The 18,482-nt window shown below is 27.6% G+C and overlaps 1 protein-coding gene across 1 annotated transcript in view; it reads left to right on the forward strand.

The window, feature by feature from the left end:
• The window catches only part of LOC111630846 (GATA zinc finger domain-containing protein 14-like), a gene marked incomplete at its 5' end in the record, with an annotated part of 73,363 nt that extends 64,641 nt beyond the window's left edge, over window positions 1-8,722 (forward strand). Inside the window, 3 exons of the mRNA XM_023375010.1 lie at window positions 235-661; window positions 5,840-5,976; window positions 8,632-8,722. Coding sequence (XP_023230778.1) covers window positions 235-661; window positions 5,840-5,976; window positions 8,632-8,722 — 655 coding nt within the window. The remainder of the gene's footprint in view (window positions 1-234; window positions 662-5,839; window positions 5,977-8,631) is intronic.
• Between the last annotated feature and the right edge of the window lie 9,760 nt (window positions 8,723-18,482).

The following is an 18,482-nucleotide window of genomic DNA, read 5'->3' on the forward strand; positions in this document are numbered from 1 at the left end:
TGAAATAAAACTTAGGAAAATGGCTGCCAAAGGGTATGAAAACTGAAAAAGGTTGGGAACAGCTGACTTAGATCATAAGTTAATAAATAAAAATAAGTTTTTCAGACTTGCATTGTAGACGTATAGTAGCAATGTTAAATTGAATTTTTGTGTCTATACTAAGTATTTATTATTTTAAACTTACAAATTTAATACTTTCTGAATAATTAAATTATATTTTTTTTATAAATTTAGAAAATTGATTGAAAAAGAACAGTGGGAAGTAGTTAAAACTACTCCAAAGTCATGTGATAGTCCAGGTAGTGTGTGCTCATTTTCAAGTCAACAAAGTCACAGAAGTGCAGTACACAAAAAAGAAAAAAGTGTAAATAAAAACAAAAAAGAAAGGAAAATTAAAGAAAGTGAACAACCAGAACAGAAAGGAAAACATAATGTACAGAAAGCAACTAAAAGTAAAGAAGAAAAAATTACAAAACACAAAGTTAAGAAGGAAACAGTAGAGGAACAGAATAGCAGCAACATCAACAACAACAATAATAATAATAATATTAATAGTAATAACAATAATATTATTATTATTAATAATAATAAAGATAAAAAAAGTGAAAATAAGCAACAAAAAAGTGAAACATCTCATGAAAATGAACTTACTTCTAGTCAAGTAAGTTGATTTTAATTTTCATATTTGTATTTATCAGTAAAATTTTCAGTTAAATGAACATTAATATTAACTTTATTAAACGTAGATATGTTATTTTATTATATTTTTAAAATACCTATCATAAAAATCTGGTTCATGGTTTGATTTAAAACTTTCTTTGATAGAAATGATCTCAATACATTTTCTGAAGTTGATATATAGCATCGTTTTTTGTTATTATTTAGTTATTTAGAACTTAATTTCTACAAAAATATCAAATGATAATTTTTAAATTAAATTCTTTGAAATGTTTGTAGATCTGTTACCCTGCTGAAAACATATAGTGATTTATTTTAATGTTGAATCACAAAGTTTTAAATTAAAACAGAAAGTATTATAGAATCACAATTAATCAAGGTTCTCTGAATTACCTGAGATGAATTATAGAAGAATTCTTTCTCAACAAAGACAAGAACATAATAGAATACAGATTTCGACAGGTGTTGGACAGTAGAGCTCTAGAAGTTGTTGAAAGATTAAAGAAATCTTAATCATAATCATTATAAAACTTTGATTTTATAACAGTATTCTTATATTTTGTTGATCACTTATTAATCAAATATTTTGCATTATCTGAGATTTTGTTATTCTGAGGTATCCTCTTTCACATTAATCTGAATTATTGGGATTCTATTATAATTAGAAAATAAATTGCACGTTATAATAGGAAAATCTTTTGAAAACTTTTCAAATGTCTGTAATCCAACTGTGATCAGTTTAATTTACTGAATTTTACATAATAATCACCATCATCTTTCTTTATCCTCACCTTTTCCCATGTTTATATGGGATCGGCGTTTCCTTCTCTAATACGTTTCTTTCATTTCTCCCTATCAAGGGCTTCTTCTCTCTTAAGTCCTCTCGGGTTCAACTCTTTTTTCACCTTATCTTTCTAACATATCTTTGGTCTTTCTCTTTTCCTCTTTCCTTTTATTACCAGTTTTTCAATCTTTTTTCCAACATAATTGTTGCTTCTTTGCTCTACGTGGCCAAACCACCTCAACCTGCATTCTTGCATCTTTTTGCGTAAGGTGCCCACCTTAACAGAACCTCTAATAAAATCATTCCTTATTCTATCCTTCCTTGACACGCCACACATCCATCTCAACATTCTCATTTCCGCCACTTCCATCTTTCTTGGGCGCTTGTTATTGCCCTTGTCTCCGCTCCATATAACATTGCAGGTCTAACAACTGATTTATAGAATTTTTCTTTCAGATTGCAGCTAACTTTCTCGTCGCATAACACACCACTCAGCTTCCTCCAGTTTATCCATCCACATTGAATTCTATGCTGCACCTCTGAGTTCAATCCTCCTCCTATCTTGACAAATGTCCCAAGATATTTAAAACTCAGAACCAAAGGGAGTGGCACATTTTGGATTTTAATATTACAAATTTCTCTACCATTCAGAGTCATATAAGCTGTTTTAGTTCTGCTAATCTTCATGCCTCTTTCTTCCAAAACTTTCTTCCAATCTTCCAGTTTCTTCTCAGCCTTGGTTTGGGAAAGTTCACACAGCACGGTATCATCCACAAACTGCATACTCCACTTCACGTCACACACCATCACATCCATTATCTACAAACAAATAAGGGTTAAGGGCTGATCCCTGATGTAAACCAACATTAACGAAGAACCCTTCTGTAGTGCCCACATAGCTCTTAACTTGGGTCTCTGCTCCCTTGTACATTTTCCTGACAAACCTAACATATTTCTCTGGAACATTCTTTTCCCTCAAACATCTCTATACCTGTTGCCTTGGTACTCTATTATATGCCTTTTCTAGATCTATGAACACCATGTGCAAATCTTCCTGCATTTTCCTGTGCCTTTCCATCAGCTGTTTTAGAGCAAAGATAGCATCAGTCATATTCCTTCCCAGCAAAAAACCAAACTTCCTCTTCGATCTCAGATTCCTGCCTAATCAATCTTTCTACAATTTTCTCCCAAATCTTTATACTATGGGACAATAACTTTATATCTTTGTAATTTCTGCAATTCTGTACATCTCCTTTACCTTTAGAGATCAGCACCAGAATGCTTTTCCTCCATTCTTCTGGGATCTTCTCCTGCTGCCATAGTTTTTTCATAAAGTCCCAGAGGATATCAATTCCCTCTACCCAAACCTCTCCAAGCCTCAACCAGAATCTGATCAGTACCCACTGCTTTCCCCATCTTCATTTTCCTAAGCACACTTTCCACTTCTTCTCTGCTAATATTTTGCACCACTTCTTCATTTGCTTCTCCATTTTCGTATAAAGTTTTGGGGTATTCTTCATTCAATAAATTCCTAAAATATTCTTTCCGTCTTTCCTTGACCCTTTTGTAATCTTGTAATACCACTCTTTTATCATCTTTAATCAGTTTAATAGAGGTAAAATCTTTTGATGCCCTTTCTCTTGCTTTGGCAATTCTTATCAACTGCCTTTCACCACCTTTCCTTTTGAAAACTTTATAAGCCTCTTCAAAAGCCACCACCTTTTTAGTCATTTTATTTGCCAAATGGTAAGTTTCTTTATCTTTCCATCAAATCCTACCTTTTCTTTGCCTCTTTCTTTTGTTAACTGCGGCTTGTACTGTACATAAGCATTCCACCACCAAAGTTCCTTTCCTTCTGGTGATCTCTTCCCTGAAGTTTTTCCCAAAACTTTCAAGATGCAATTACTATTCAGCAATCACCATTTTTGCACATCATCCAGAAACTGGATTTTTTTTAACACTTTTACCTTAAACTCTTTCCTTAATTCCTCTGCTTTCAATCTCCACCATTTGATCCTTTGTTCAATCTGGCTAACACAATTCTTACAATGGCCCATAAGAAAGTCACAATACACCAGGAGGACTCTATGTTGTGCAGCAACACTTTCTCCATTTAACACCTTACTATTTCTCAAGTCTCCTGCGGCACAAGAAAAAATCAATCTGGCTGGATCTACCTCCACTCATGTATGTAACCATTTGGTTCGCTTTCTTCTCAAAGTAGGTGTTAACTAGCGCAAGGTCAAAAGCCACAGCATGATCAACTAGTCTTTCTCCTTTCCATTCCTTTCTCCCACACTCCACCTCCCAAGAACTCTTCTTTCTGCATTTTTCCTCTTCCCAACATGACCATTTAAATTGCCTCCACAGATTAATCTCTTGTTCATAGGAACACACATTATAACTTGGTCAAGATCTGTCTAAAAGTTTGTCTTTTCTTCTTCTCCACTATCTGGCTGAGAAGCATACACACACACATACAATTATAATGAAAATTCTACCAATGTCCAACTTAACACTTATAATTCTATCACACCTTTGTTTAACCTCACAGATACTGTCTTTTAGAACTTTATCAATTATGATACCAACTCCATTCCTTCCTCCCTTATTTGCTCCATTTACAAACAGCTTGTACTCTTCACCAATTTCTTTAGCTTTATTTCCTTTCCATCTTGTCTCTTGCAGGCACAAAATGTTCACTCTCCTTCTTTGCATAAGATCCACCAACTCTACTCTTCCTATTTAATGTTCTGATGTTTAAAGTACCTTTTCTTATACTTGTCTTCTTCCTCTTCTCTTTCTGGACTAACTTATTTATCCTAACCTGTTCTTGGTTCGGTAGCCCCAGCTTATTTGACATAGTTTTCGGGTGACATGACTGCTTATCACTTCAGTGGGATGTTCTAATACAGTTATAGCTTACTTCCATATAGTTTTGGCATAGGCTTTATGGCTGTATACCCTTCCTGATGCCAACCCTGTTTGTTCTAAGGCTAAATATATATATATATATTCAAACCACAATGGTTATCAAACTCCATTCTATTCAAATTCGAAAATAATAATCACCATCGTATTACAGACAAAATCTGAAACAAACAGGAATATCAAATTTCTAATGCCATAATAAATAAATCTGTGTTAATTTTCTTTCTTAGGTCCATACTGTGAGTCATTTATCAATTTGTTTTAAATTTTAAATAGGCATTATTAAAATTATATATTTTTTGATCACTGTTACTACAGACATGTTAAAATTTTTATCAATATTTATAAAACTATTGAAGTTTTTAATTGTTAGTCTAAATTTTGTATTATTTTAGTAATCTTATCAATTTTCTTCGATTTATGTAATAATAAAGAAGTGAATATTACAGTTTATAAAATTGTTCTAAAATGCTTTGTAAATCACCAAGCCGATGATGATCTTTTAACAGACGAAAACATTCATGAATAAAATTTGTTTTGGTTCCTGAATTTAGCTTTTTTTTTTTTTTTTTCTAACAATTTTGTGCATCCATTAAATAATTTGAATCTGAAGTCCTATTACAACATGCTTATGAGTTGAGCATTTACAAATGGTGTTAAGAATTTTTGAAAAAAATGATACAAAAATGATTTGTTCAATTACATTTAGCATTTTACAATCAGTTATAAAGAGTTTCTGCATCTTTCAAAAAAATTAATAAATTTTCTACTAAATATTTTTATAATATTGAATTTTGTTGATTCTAAGACATGCTTTTTTACCCATTAATCCAAAATTTACTATAAAAGCAACAGTCAGAAGTCACCATGTGATGCATTATGCATCAGTAATAGACTTTTTCATCTATATTGCTCAATGCTCGCGTTAGTTCAAACAATCCTTGTTGATTACAAGTGTTTAATTTAAACTTATTTTCAATATTTAAAATGCATGTTTCAAGATAACATTAAAAAGCAGAAGCATCTGGAACTAGAGCTGCCAGTCATTACTTGTTTCATGAAATTTGTATCATTTTTCATACTTTGTTATTTAACAATAATAAAACTATTTAAAAACTTTCCTTCCATTAAAAAACATCTCGAAATTTAATTCCAAATTTATGGTGTGTCTTAGAATTGAGGAAATATTGTGATATTTTTTGTAATAATTCCTAGAATTTGGTTTTGGTAAGATGCTATCTAAAGCCTTTAATGCTTATGTTTAACAAATTTTTTAATATCATACTTATCAAACTTTGGATTTTTACAATTCTATAAAGAAAAGATTTTTCAAAGCAATTTTAAAGTCTAACTTTTTTATTATTTCTATTCTATTACTAGAAAAAAAATTTAGTAAAACATTTATATAATTTTCTAATTCATAACATAATTTTGTTTTATTATCAGGTTGGTTATAAACCAGAAAGTATTGAATACGGAGATAACAGTAGACAAGACGAATGTGTAAATATTAGTCAAGACGAAACTGCAGATTGGGAAAACTCGTGTAATAATTGGTCTCATCCTCCAAAACAGGCGAATGGGTAAGTATTTAATAAATTTAATACTGCTGTAGTTTTAATATTTAATACTTTTTGTACCTTTGGTTACAAAAAGTATCTACTTCTAGTGTTATGTGAATATTAAGAACTCATAAATTTTTGTATCCAGTACACATAGAACTCAAAATACTGAATACTCTTTTTTAAACCATTTATTACTGTTAATTTTGGAATTTCATTATGCTGTGTTGAGACTAATGAATAAATATTGATTATTGTTTACCCTTACATGTTTTCTGTGAATTGCAGTTTTATACTTGATTTTATAATTTAATATTTCAAAGAAATATAACACTCTAATTTACTTTATATATTAATATATTTTTAACAATATCTTAATCCCTGAATTAACTCTGAATTTGTTGTAGTCCAGCCCAACAAATTATCTGCTAACAGTTAACAGCAAGTGATAAATTGCTGTCAACTGTTTACAAAATATATTCCAATTTTTAGCGTATGAAATCTGTGTTAGAAATATGAAGGAATTTTAGGGAAATTAGAAAATATAATAGAAATTTGGATTAGTTTTAATAATTTAAAGTCAAAGTAGCCTCAAGATATTTTGTGTAATTTAAATTCTTTTGAATCTAGTGGGAAATTATATCATTCTACATTACAAGTATTTAATGAGTATTGGACATATCAATACTGATACTCAGCCATTGATTAAAATTAACAATTTAATGCATCACTACTGCTTACTGCTCTGATTTTGAGTTTAAGTTTAACTCATATCCTTGGGAATTTTTCATACTTATTTTAGCTGGATATGTCAGATGCAATCCATCTTCATTCAGCTATCTTACTTTGGACCATACAATGCATATGAAGTAAAGACTCTCTTGGCATCCATAAGAAAGAATACAAAAGTTTTTTGAATTAAAATTTATATTTTAATTTATCCTGTGATATTAAAAGAAAAATATTAAGGTCTAAAATTTTGAATCTGAAGGATTTTTCTTTTTTGACTTTAATTTTTCTCTTAAATTTGGCAAAAATAATTTTTGATTTTTATATTTTGAATATTTATATTTTCACCATAAAATTTTATTGGTCTATACAGTGTTTATCCAGAAATAAATAATTTTTTTATATTTCATATTCCAACAGCAACAATTTTTTTTTCTATAATTATTCTTTGTATTATAAATGTTTAAAATCTTTATTGCTTTTCAGATTTGTTGCTGTCTTTTCAGAAAATCTTTAGATAATATTTCTTTATAACCACTTTCTCTATAACAGTAAAATGCCTGAAAATATGTGTTTATTTAATAATAATAATTTCATTATAATTTTATCTATTATTAGATGAAAGAATTTTTCATCTAATAATAGATTTTGTCATCAAAGAATTAAAAACTTTTTGATGATGTAAGCAGAAGTTGTAGTTTGAGTCTTGCTTCGGCCAGATTCTTTTCTTCCAGAAATTTTTAAATTAAAAATTAATTCATTATAATTATTAAAATTAATATGAGGTGGCAGCATATCTGCTTACCTCTAGTCAAATTAATTAGTAACTAATCATTAACAAAGTCAAAAACATAATCAAATAATTTAGCTGATCATTTGGTGTTAATTATTTAAATCAGGTTATAAGTTGATGTTGTTACTTTGTATGGAATATATATTTTTGTTTGGATATTATAAAAAAAAATTAGATAAAAGTAACAATTTACTGGAAAGAGTAACAGTGTATAGAAGTGTTGAGGCTAATTTCAATAACAGTTAGGAGTAAAATTTGTTACCACATGCAATTGTTTATAATTCTGAATATTCATAAATTGATTTATAAACCAGTTAATGATGACTGATAAGATAAAACAAGTAAAATACAAAAAAAAATGTAAAACTTATTGTATAAAAAGCATTTTAATTAGCAAAATTACTGCATTTTAAAAGATATTACCCATATCAAAATATTGTGTTTTAAGTGGATTTCTTTTGTATTGTTTTTCTTAGGAGTGATTGTCATAAATCACAAATGACTTTGCCTCATGTATTCAAAATAAATAAATAAATTTCTTCTTGCATTGTGGTTAGAAACAAACTTTATTAACTGTTATTTGAGATGATGCAAATAAAAGGAGAATTTTTCTCTTAACTGTAAATGTTTTTGTAATATACTGTACATACAATTTTTATGAAAGTTATAATGGAAATAAAATTGAAATATTGATCATTGTTTTAAAAATGTTTGAAGAAAATGAGAATAATAAAATGAAAAATACATATCTTGACATTACATTGAAAGACAAAAGTTTGATTCATTCTGCAGTCTAATATATTTTTTTTATCATAATCTTCAATATATTTGAAGAGTAAGTTATATAGTGGGTGTTACAGATTAATAACCATTTGTTTACTAAACTAAAATTTATTGCTAATAAAATACAGAAAGTTAAATTGCAGAAATAACCCACTAAGAAAATTATTTTCATTATAATTACATGTTTGTTTCATAATCTGATGATTTTCAAAAATTTTTAACCATGAAATATGATTTCTTTCATCTTTATTTCTCTGCTTTATGAAAATTAATAATAAATTTAATACAGTACTTAATGTGTGTAAAATTATATAATTTTTATTATTTATAACTAATTAATATAAATAATTCATAAAATTATTAAATTTTAGCCATGAATACGATCACTCAAAGTATTTAAATGAGGCAACAAAGTTAAAACATCAAGCAGATTCAGAGGTAAATAAAATTTTTATTTGCTAAAATTTTGATACTCACTTCATTTAAAATAGGTTTGGCTGACTTATAGTAGGGTATAATCAAAAATACCATTAACCTACCACCACATTTTCCTTTCTTCAATCAAATTTTACTAGGTTTGCCATCCTTGTAAAATAAAATTATGCCACAAAACATAATTAAAAGTGAAATAAATAAGTATAACTATGTTGAATATTCTGGTTATAGCTGTATTTAATCGTTTGTGAATTTTTTGTCTCAGTTTGCGTAATCTTTGCCACTTTAAATGTTTAATTATTGCGAACCCAAATCTAAAAATATGGATTGTTTTTCAAAGCATATTAAACCAAAAGAAAAGCGATAATTTCATCATATTACTTTTTACTCCTTGTACTGGTGTTTTAGTAAGTAACGATCCAACTGTATGAAATAAGAAATGTGTAAAACCCTTAGAGAACACTGAAGAGGAACCGAAATGTTACACCGGTTCGAAANCAAATTAATTAGTAACTAATCATTAACAAAGTCAAAAACATAATCAAATAATTTAGCTGATCATTTGGTGTTAATTATTTAAATCAGGTTATAAGTTGATGTTGTTACTTTGTATGGAATATATATTTTTGTTTGGATATTATAAAAAAAAATTAGATAAAAGTAACAATTTACTGGAAAGAGTAACAGTGTATAGAAGTGTTGAGGCTAATTTCAATAACAGTTAGGAGTAAAATTTGTTACCACATGCAATTGTTTATAATTCTGAATATTCATAAATTGATTTATAAACCAGTTAATGATGACTGATAAGATAAAACAAGTAAAATACAAAAAAAAATGTAAAACTTATTGTATAAAAAGCATTTTAATTAGCAAAATTACTGCATTTTAAAAGATATTACCCATATCAAAATATTGTGTTTTAAGTGGATTTCTTTTGTATTGTTTTTCTTAGGAGTGATTGTCATAAATCACAAATGACTTTGCCTCATGTATTCAAAATAAATAAATAAATTTCTTCTTGCATTGTGGTTAGAAACAAACTTTATTAACTGTTATTTGAGATGATGCAAATAAAAGGAGAATTTTTCTCTTAACTGTAAATGTTTTTGTAATATACTGTACATACAATTTTTATGAAAGTTATAATGGAAATAAAATTGAAATATTGATCATTGTTTTAAAAATGTTTGAAGAAAATGAGAATAATAAAATGAAAAATACATATCTTGACATTACATTGAAAGACAAAAGTTTGATTCATTCTGCAGTCTAATATATTTTTCTTATCATAATCTTCAATATATTTGAAGAGTAAGTTATATAGTGGGTGTTACAGATTAATAACCATTTGTTTACTAAACTAAAATTTATTGCTAATAAAATACAGAAAGTTAAATTGCAGAAATAACCCACTAAGAAAATTATTTTCATTATAATTACATGTTTGTTTCATAATCTGATAAAATTTTTAACCATGAAATATGATTTCTTTCATCTTTATTTCTCTGCTTTATGAAAATTAATAATAAATTTAATACAGTACTTAATGTGTGTAAAATTATATAATTTTTATTATTTATAACTAATTAATATAAATAATTCATAAAATTATTAAATTTTAGCCATGAATACGATCACTCAAAGTATTTAAATGAGGCAACAAAGTTAAAACATCAAGCAGATTCAGAGGTAAATAAAATTTTTATTTGCTAAAATTTTGATACTCACTTCATTTAAAATAGGTTTGGCTGACTTATAGTAGGGTATAATCAAAAATACCATTAACCTACCACCACATTTTCCTTTCTTCAATCAAATTTTACTAGGTTTGCCATCCTTGTAAAATAAAATTATGCCACAAAACATAATTAAAAGTGAAATAAATAAGTATAACTATGTTGAATATTCTGGTTATAGCTGTATTTAATCGTTTGTGAATTTTTTGTCTCAGTTTGCGTAATCTTTGCCACTTTAAATGTTTAATTATTGCGAACCCAAATCTAAAAATATGGATTGTTTTTCAAAGCATATTAAACCAAAAGAAAAGCGATAATTTCATCATATTACTTTTTACTCCTTGTACTGGTGTTTTAGTAAGTAACGATCCAACTGTATGAAGTAAGAAATGTGTAAAACCCTTAGAGAACACTGAAGAGGAACCGAAATGTTACACCGGTTCGAAATGCATATGTGAAAACTAATAAATGAATTTATTAACCTTTGCTGTGAGATAGTCTACCAAAAGGATTAAAGAGACAAAAAATTCACAAAAGTATAACTATGTTCTAAATGATTTTTTTAAATAAAATTACTGATGCATTATAAATTAAACAACAGTATTTATTTTTCACTTTAACCAAAAGTATTCAATTTTTTCTTTAGCACAGAAATAATAAATTTTACTTGGGTTTACCCATTTTGCATAAAACTGCAGTTGTTAAAGAAACAACAAAAGCAGTTTCTAAAATATTAATAACAACATTTTGTAGCTATGATCATCCATACAAGAACATATTTCTTATCTACTCAACCAGTTTTTTTATTATGCTATAATCTGAAACAAAGGCTAACCATGTATTATCTCACATAGTACATCTATCAAATTACAGCAGTAGTTACAAAAATTTCTCTGTGGAAAGTATGAAATTAGAAATAAAAATAAAAATTACAAATGTTTTTCTTGTTTTAGCAGGCTATGCTATCTACATTTGACCAAATATGACACTATTATAAACTTGTTGGCAATGCCTGACTTTAAATATGATATTAAAATAAAAAGAAATACTCTTAGGACAATTCCACATTTTTAGAACAGCCACTCAACTCACATTATTCACTTTCTTAGAATAGCATATATCAAATCATTTTCATTTTATATATAATTTGTGTGTGTATATATTTATTTATATAGATCATATTTTATTATATTACATTGTTAATTGTATTTTTAATTTATTCAAGTAATACATTGGTTCTGAGTTCAATCCTCCTCCTATCTTGACAAATGTCCCAAGATATTTAAAACTCAGAACCAAAGGGAGTGGCACATTTTGGATTTTAATATTACAAATTTCTCTACCATTCAGAGTCATATAAGCTGTTTTAGTTCTGCTAATCTTCATGCCTCTTTCTTCCAAAACTTTCTTCCAATCTTCCAGTTTCTTCTCAGCCTTGGTTTGGGAAAGTTCACACAGCACGGTATCATCCACAAACTGCATACTCCACTTCACGTCACACACCATCACATCCATTATCTACAAACAAATAAGGGTTAAGGGCTGATCCCTGATGTAAACCAACATTAACGAAGAACCCTTCTGTAGTGCCCACATAGCTCTTAACTTGGGTCTCTGCTCCCTTGTACATTTTCCTGACAAACCTAACATATTTCTCTGGAACATTCTTTTCCCTCAAACATCTCTATACCTGTTGCCTTGGTACTCTATTATATGCCTTTTCTAGATCTATGAACACCATGTGCAAATCTTCCTGCATTTTCCTGTGCCTTTCCATCAGCTGTTTTAGAGCAAAGATAGCATCAGTCATATTCCTTCCCAGCAAAAAACCAAACTTCCTCTTCGATCTCAGATTCCTGCCTAATCAATCTTTCTACAATTTTCTCCCAAATCTTTATACTATGGGACAATAACTTTATATCTTTGTAATTTCTGCAATTCTGTACATCTCCTTTACCTTTAGAGAACAGCACCAGAATGCTTTTCCTCCATTCTTCTGGGATCTTCTCCTGCTGCCATAGTTTTTTCATAAAGTCCCAGAGGATATCAATTCCCTCTACCCAAACCTCTCCAAGCNTAATATGTAATTTTCAAAATTAAAAGCATTAAAAATTTATTTTGTCTAGTGTCCTTTAAAAATGTCTATTTTTTAACATTGATAATGATAGCATTTGCAATGTTAAGTCATCTCTTATTTTATCATAATAGAATACAAATAATAATTACATTTTGAATTGTAAAGAGATAAATTTATTTTCATTGTAGAAATTTTATATTCTAATTATTGAGCTTGTACTACAGAAATTTTTATGATATTGTTTTCAAGAACATTTGATAAATTAACTTTTCATGGCATTCAATTAACTTGATGATAATTAAATTTAGCCATTTTTAAACTGTTCCTTCTCAGTTGAATATTAATTTAAAAAACCCATTCTTTTTAAAAAAAGAAGTGGCAATACTTTGATTTATTGATCATTTTGACTATTTTAAGATCATTTGAAATACAAGAATCTGATGCTGTGACAGAACCTAAAACATTTACAGAATCAATAAAATATTTTTTTTTTAATAAGTAATGTTATTAATTAATTAATAAGCAGAATTATAACATTATGCACAACTTTCTGATAGTTATATTTTATAGTATTAATATATTAATAATACTAATAATTGTCAATTGATTGTAACATGACAATAACATCAAAAGTTTTTTGAAAAGAAATAGTATTTTATTAATTATGAAGTTTTGATATGAAATTTCTATGAGTATTATTGCATACTAAAAGCTATAATTTGTGCAAAGCCTAATGATAACAGTAAGAAACAGCCTTACTATTTTGACAAATTTGAAGAATTTTCCTTTCTACAAAATAGACTATCTTAACCTAGTTTCTTAGTTTATTAATTAAGTTGTTTTTGCCTATAACTCAATAAGTTGCTGGAATTTGAAATAATACTGATTTCCAGTCTATATCTAATCATGTTTTGTTTTTGAATGCAGATTCTACATACTCACTCTGTTATATTTAAAAATTGTAAAATAAAATATAGGTTTGATACAAACAATAAATAGTTCAAAGCCAAAAAGTGACCTTTACATTGACATTGAATAAAGATAGTTTGTTGGATTAATTGTCACTATGAAATTTAAATCTTAATTTATGTTATGTTTTTTAATTATTTTGTTGTTGCAACTATTTGCATTATTATGATATTTCAATTTTACATTATCTCACTTTAGCAAGATAATGTAAAATTACAAGTAATGTTGAAAAGTGTGTTTTCAGTTTGTATTAATACAATATTCAAAGTGTAATTGTGATACTTTTAGTCAGAAAATTGAAGAGAATTGAATAATATCAATTAAGAATTAGTTTCATTATAAAGGGGTGCTTTATTTTATAAGAACAATCCTATTATTAAGAGAAGCTCGAGTGTAACATGAGTAATAAGTCAACTTATTTAACACAAAACATACTTCTTATTTAACACAAAACACAAATTATTATCCTGTTTTTTATTCATTTTTGTGTAAAATAACACAAAAATGAATAAAAAACAGGATAATAATTTGATATAATAATAATAAAAAAAACTTGATAATATATAATAATATTTTAATAGAAATACTGTTTTGAATGTATGATTTCAGTTTAAACAAATAAAAACAGTTATATATTTTATTCATAGTTTTAGCCATAATTAATTATTTTAAGTTGAATTATAGACACTATTTAAATACAAAGTAATGTGTACATTAGTTATTATTCTGTTTAGTGTGTTTAGTCACTCTTTACATGTCTTGAAACAATTTATGAATATTCTCTTAAATAATTTATACAAATTTTATAATCATATGCTGTTTGTTTTCAGATTTATTTCTTCAAAATTCCAAAAGCTACAAAATAATTCTCAAACTGGAGGTGTAGCAACAAAACTGGGTGTTTTAAGGTTGGTTATAATACAGTAAAGATGTAATTACTCCGTTTGTTTTGTTAATTTATTCCACGAGCTTAAATTTTTAATTTATAAAAATTTGTGTGTGTTTATGTTCATTTCATATTTTTCATAAATTCTGAAAGTACTTCTTAAAAAAATTACTCATATATTTGTTTCTGTAATGTACACATATTAAAACAAAATGTAAACATCTGATATTTTTATATCTTATAAATATTTAATATTTTTTAGTTTTATGCATTGAATACATGCATATTTTTTATTTTCAAAATATTCTAAAACTCATTGTTACTAACTAATATATTGTGGACCAAAATTATCAAGTATTAAAATATTTCTCAATCTTTAATAAGTCTTTATTAGACTAAAGCAAAAAATATATATATAAAATGAGTTCCAGCACTTTCAGGCTTATACTTATTATTTTACTAATTGTAGCATTGATTTTATTTTAGGTATATATTTCACAACAACAAGTAATTTGTTTTTGTTTTCAAATGAATAAAGTTATAACACATTAATAATAATCTATGATCCTTCAAGTATTCTAATTGATATATATATGCTTGAAAGCACTAGAAGTCTTATTTTTTATTCTTTTTTGATAAATTTTGATACTTAAAATTTTTAAATTAAAACTCAAGTCTTGCAAACAATAGATGATATTCATTAGTAACTAGATTATATAAAGGTTTGAAATTTATCTTATTTAATCTCTATTTAAGTTTTATAAGTATTTACAAAACTTATTTTAACATCATCTATATACAGTCGACCCCCCTATAAGATATAGATACGTTCCAATTTATTAGGAATCCAATTTCTTACAAGTCGTTCCAATCACAGCCCGACACGTGTCAAGTTTACGGACTACGGCTGATTGAAAGGTTTTCTTCCATAAAATTAATCGATTCTACACTAATCCGACTCAACATTTCCAAAATACGTATATTTTTTCGTAGTTTTATAGGAATCGTAATTATAGGGGGGGTCGACTGTATCTGATTTAATTGATGATTTCTTGAATATTCCTTAATATTAAAAATGTATTTTTCCTTTTGAATTAACTTTTTGAATAAAAAATATTTTCATAAAATTAATTGTTTTTAAATTAAACATATAAAAGTGTATTTTTCCTTTTATATGTTTAATTTAAAAACAATTAATTTTATGAAAATATTTTTTATTCAAAAAGTTAATTATTTTTAAACAAAGCATATATTAATAACTAAATATTTTATTTCTAATACATTTCTCATTAACTACTGTATGATTCAAGTAGCTAAAATGTGAAAGTAGATTTTAAAATTTACAATAAGATATATAAACAAAGAAATGAAAGGATATTTTAAAAGCCAACTGAAAATAAATTTATTTTGTACTTAATAGATTCAAACCAATCATTATGAAAAGAACATTTTCATAATGATTGGTTTTTCAAGTATCATATGAAATATACTTTATACATTGTTGGTATAAACATAAATCTGTACATTTTAGTATTATGTAAATATTTTTGTATTGAATGTATTTATATTTGGAAGATTATCAAATGTACTTGTTTTACAAGACTTTTTCATCAATCCTCTGTTCCTAATAATTCTGTTGTATTTTTATCCTCTTTCAAAATAATTTTTATTCAGTTCACTTGTAAAAAAATTATCAACTCCTCTTTTTATTTTATTATTATTATAAGTATTGAGAGTTTTTCTCACCCTCTGAACACTAATAAAGCCTTTGTTTCCATACCTATTATGGATTCAGCCAGGCTTCACAAAACTTTGACCTTCTTGACTTGGGCTTACACTTGGTTCCCCAAAGTAACCTTTACCACCAGATCATTTAGCAAGTGTTTTTATTTATAATTTTATTTAGATTGATAAGTCTGAATTTTTTGTGAAGACTTTAGTTGTGATATTGGTCAGAATAAATATTGACACCTGTTCTATTACTTCCTAAATTTTTTTAAGAGGTGAAAATTTTGAAAGAGGGAATGAAAATTATCTATGGTCAAAGTTTTATTCTTGTTTGTTATCCATTTATAAGTAATTCTACATTATATTTTGTGTGTGTACAGTACGTAGTATAATATTTTCAATCTGTTCATTATATAATAGGTCAAAATTTGTTGAAAGCATTAATCATAATTTTAATTTATTATTGTATTATTGAGATTTATGTAATAAATGTTAATACTAAACATCAAGAAGAGCATTTCTGTTTTTGAAAATACGAAATAAGTCAAAAATAAACCAAACTTTTAATACAACTTTTATTATGTTAATAATACAAGTACAGTTGTCCCTCGATAATCCGACAGGTATGGGACCAAAGGTGTGTCGGATTACCGAAAATAATTACATATTTCGCATTGTTTTGCTAGCAGTAACTTACAATATTCTCTACTCCAACTGTTTGAACAGAACTGCTCACATAAAACACACGAAATGTGTGTCATCGAGTAAGAATTGGATGGGGAGATTCACATCGCGACATGCTTCTGTGCAAGCAGACACGTAACGGGGCTACTGAGCATGTCGGATTAAAAAACGTCGGACTATCGAGGGACAACTGTATTTACAGATCACTTTCAACATAAGCATCTTCTGCAGCTCTACTCTTCTTCTAATATACATACCATTTGCCAAACAGTACTGGAAGCCATCTTTTGTGATATTTTTAAGGTGTGTCTCTACGTAGGTAGACACACACCTTAAAAATAAGGTGTGGCTTTCACTTTGGCTTTCATTTGCCATTCCAGGTGAACAAATATGTGATCAAGAAGAACATAATAGTGCATTTCCAACTTCCATATTTCTTTGATTTTACCTTTTCCCTTTCATCTGTTCCCTAAACTGAGAGGAAGTTGAAGGGATACAAAGTGTGATAAGCAATACCATGGAAACTACAGCAATAAAAGCCATTAAAGACATCACAAAAATAGCTTCTAGATTTGCTTTGATAAGTGATAGAACTAGCAGAAGTAGCTTGTGGTGTGGAATTTCTGTGTTGTATAATAAAACCTGTGCCAAAAGTTTGGTTTTAATTTATTTTGATATATATATATATATATACGTATTNTATCTCAGAAGTGTAAAAATTATTGTGAATTGATTAAATTATATTTATAATAATAAATTAAAGCAAATTACTTAATACATATAGAGTAAAACCTCTCTGTTGACCACCCAAAAAACTGGACCTATAAGGTCAACTTACGGAAAACATTCAAAAATGTGATTGATTGTTTTTCTCTTCGCATACTCCATATGCAGCAGTACCATTTACAATACTGTATTTTCTACAATAAATGAAAAGATGTTATTTGTATCATATTGCCTTATTTTTGTATAAAGCAGTAGAAGTGCAGCCTTCTATTTTTTATACAAAAAAAAAAAAATGCAATATGATACAAATAAGGTCTTTTCATTTATTATAGAAGATTTAGTACTGTAATTCAGAATTATAATACATATAGAGGGGAAAAAACATAAAGGTTGCAAATTAAGATGATTGAATAGAAAAGAATGAGTTGATTGTTGTCTCTTTCTGCTTAAAACCTGCTGTGAAAATTGTCTTCCATTGCCAAGATATCGGTCATATAGGAGGACATTTGTCTATAGTAAATGCTTTCAATTCCAATAATACACACTTTACTTCTGCAAAGGATACAATTGCTTCTTTCATTTCATTAGATTCTTCATTAGAAATACTGAATTGTTCCTCCAAAACAGAATTGATTAGATTCAAAGATCACAACTTGATAAATGGCTTCTGGTTGACATTCTGGATGTCCACATGGCCATAGAATCAATTTTCAATGGCCACATAAAATTTAAAGTTTATACCATCAAAGACCATCTGCACATTTTTTACTTGCAAGCTCTGCTCTCCACTTTCTACATCATATGGGCAAAGAACAATTCCAAGTTTTTTTAAACATTTTTGTATTGTATCTGGTTGAGCTTTGTTCCATGCATATGCTATAAATTAGGGGTGTCCAACCTTTTAGTCTCTCTGGGCCACATTGGAAGAAATTATCGGGTTTTGGGCCACAAATTGCTGATGAGCAAAAAAAAAAAAAA

The sequence above is a fragment of the Centruroides sculpturatus genome, unplaced genomic scaffold (assembly GCF_000671375.1).
Source record: "Centruroides sculpturatus isolate CEXI.00-Female unplaced genomic scaffold, Cexi_2.0 scaffold6, whole genome shotgun sequence".
In the NCBI taxonomy this organism is placed as follows: Eukaryota; Metazoa; Arthropoda; class Arachnida; order Scorpiones; family Buthidae; genus Centruroides; species Centruroides sculpturatus.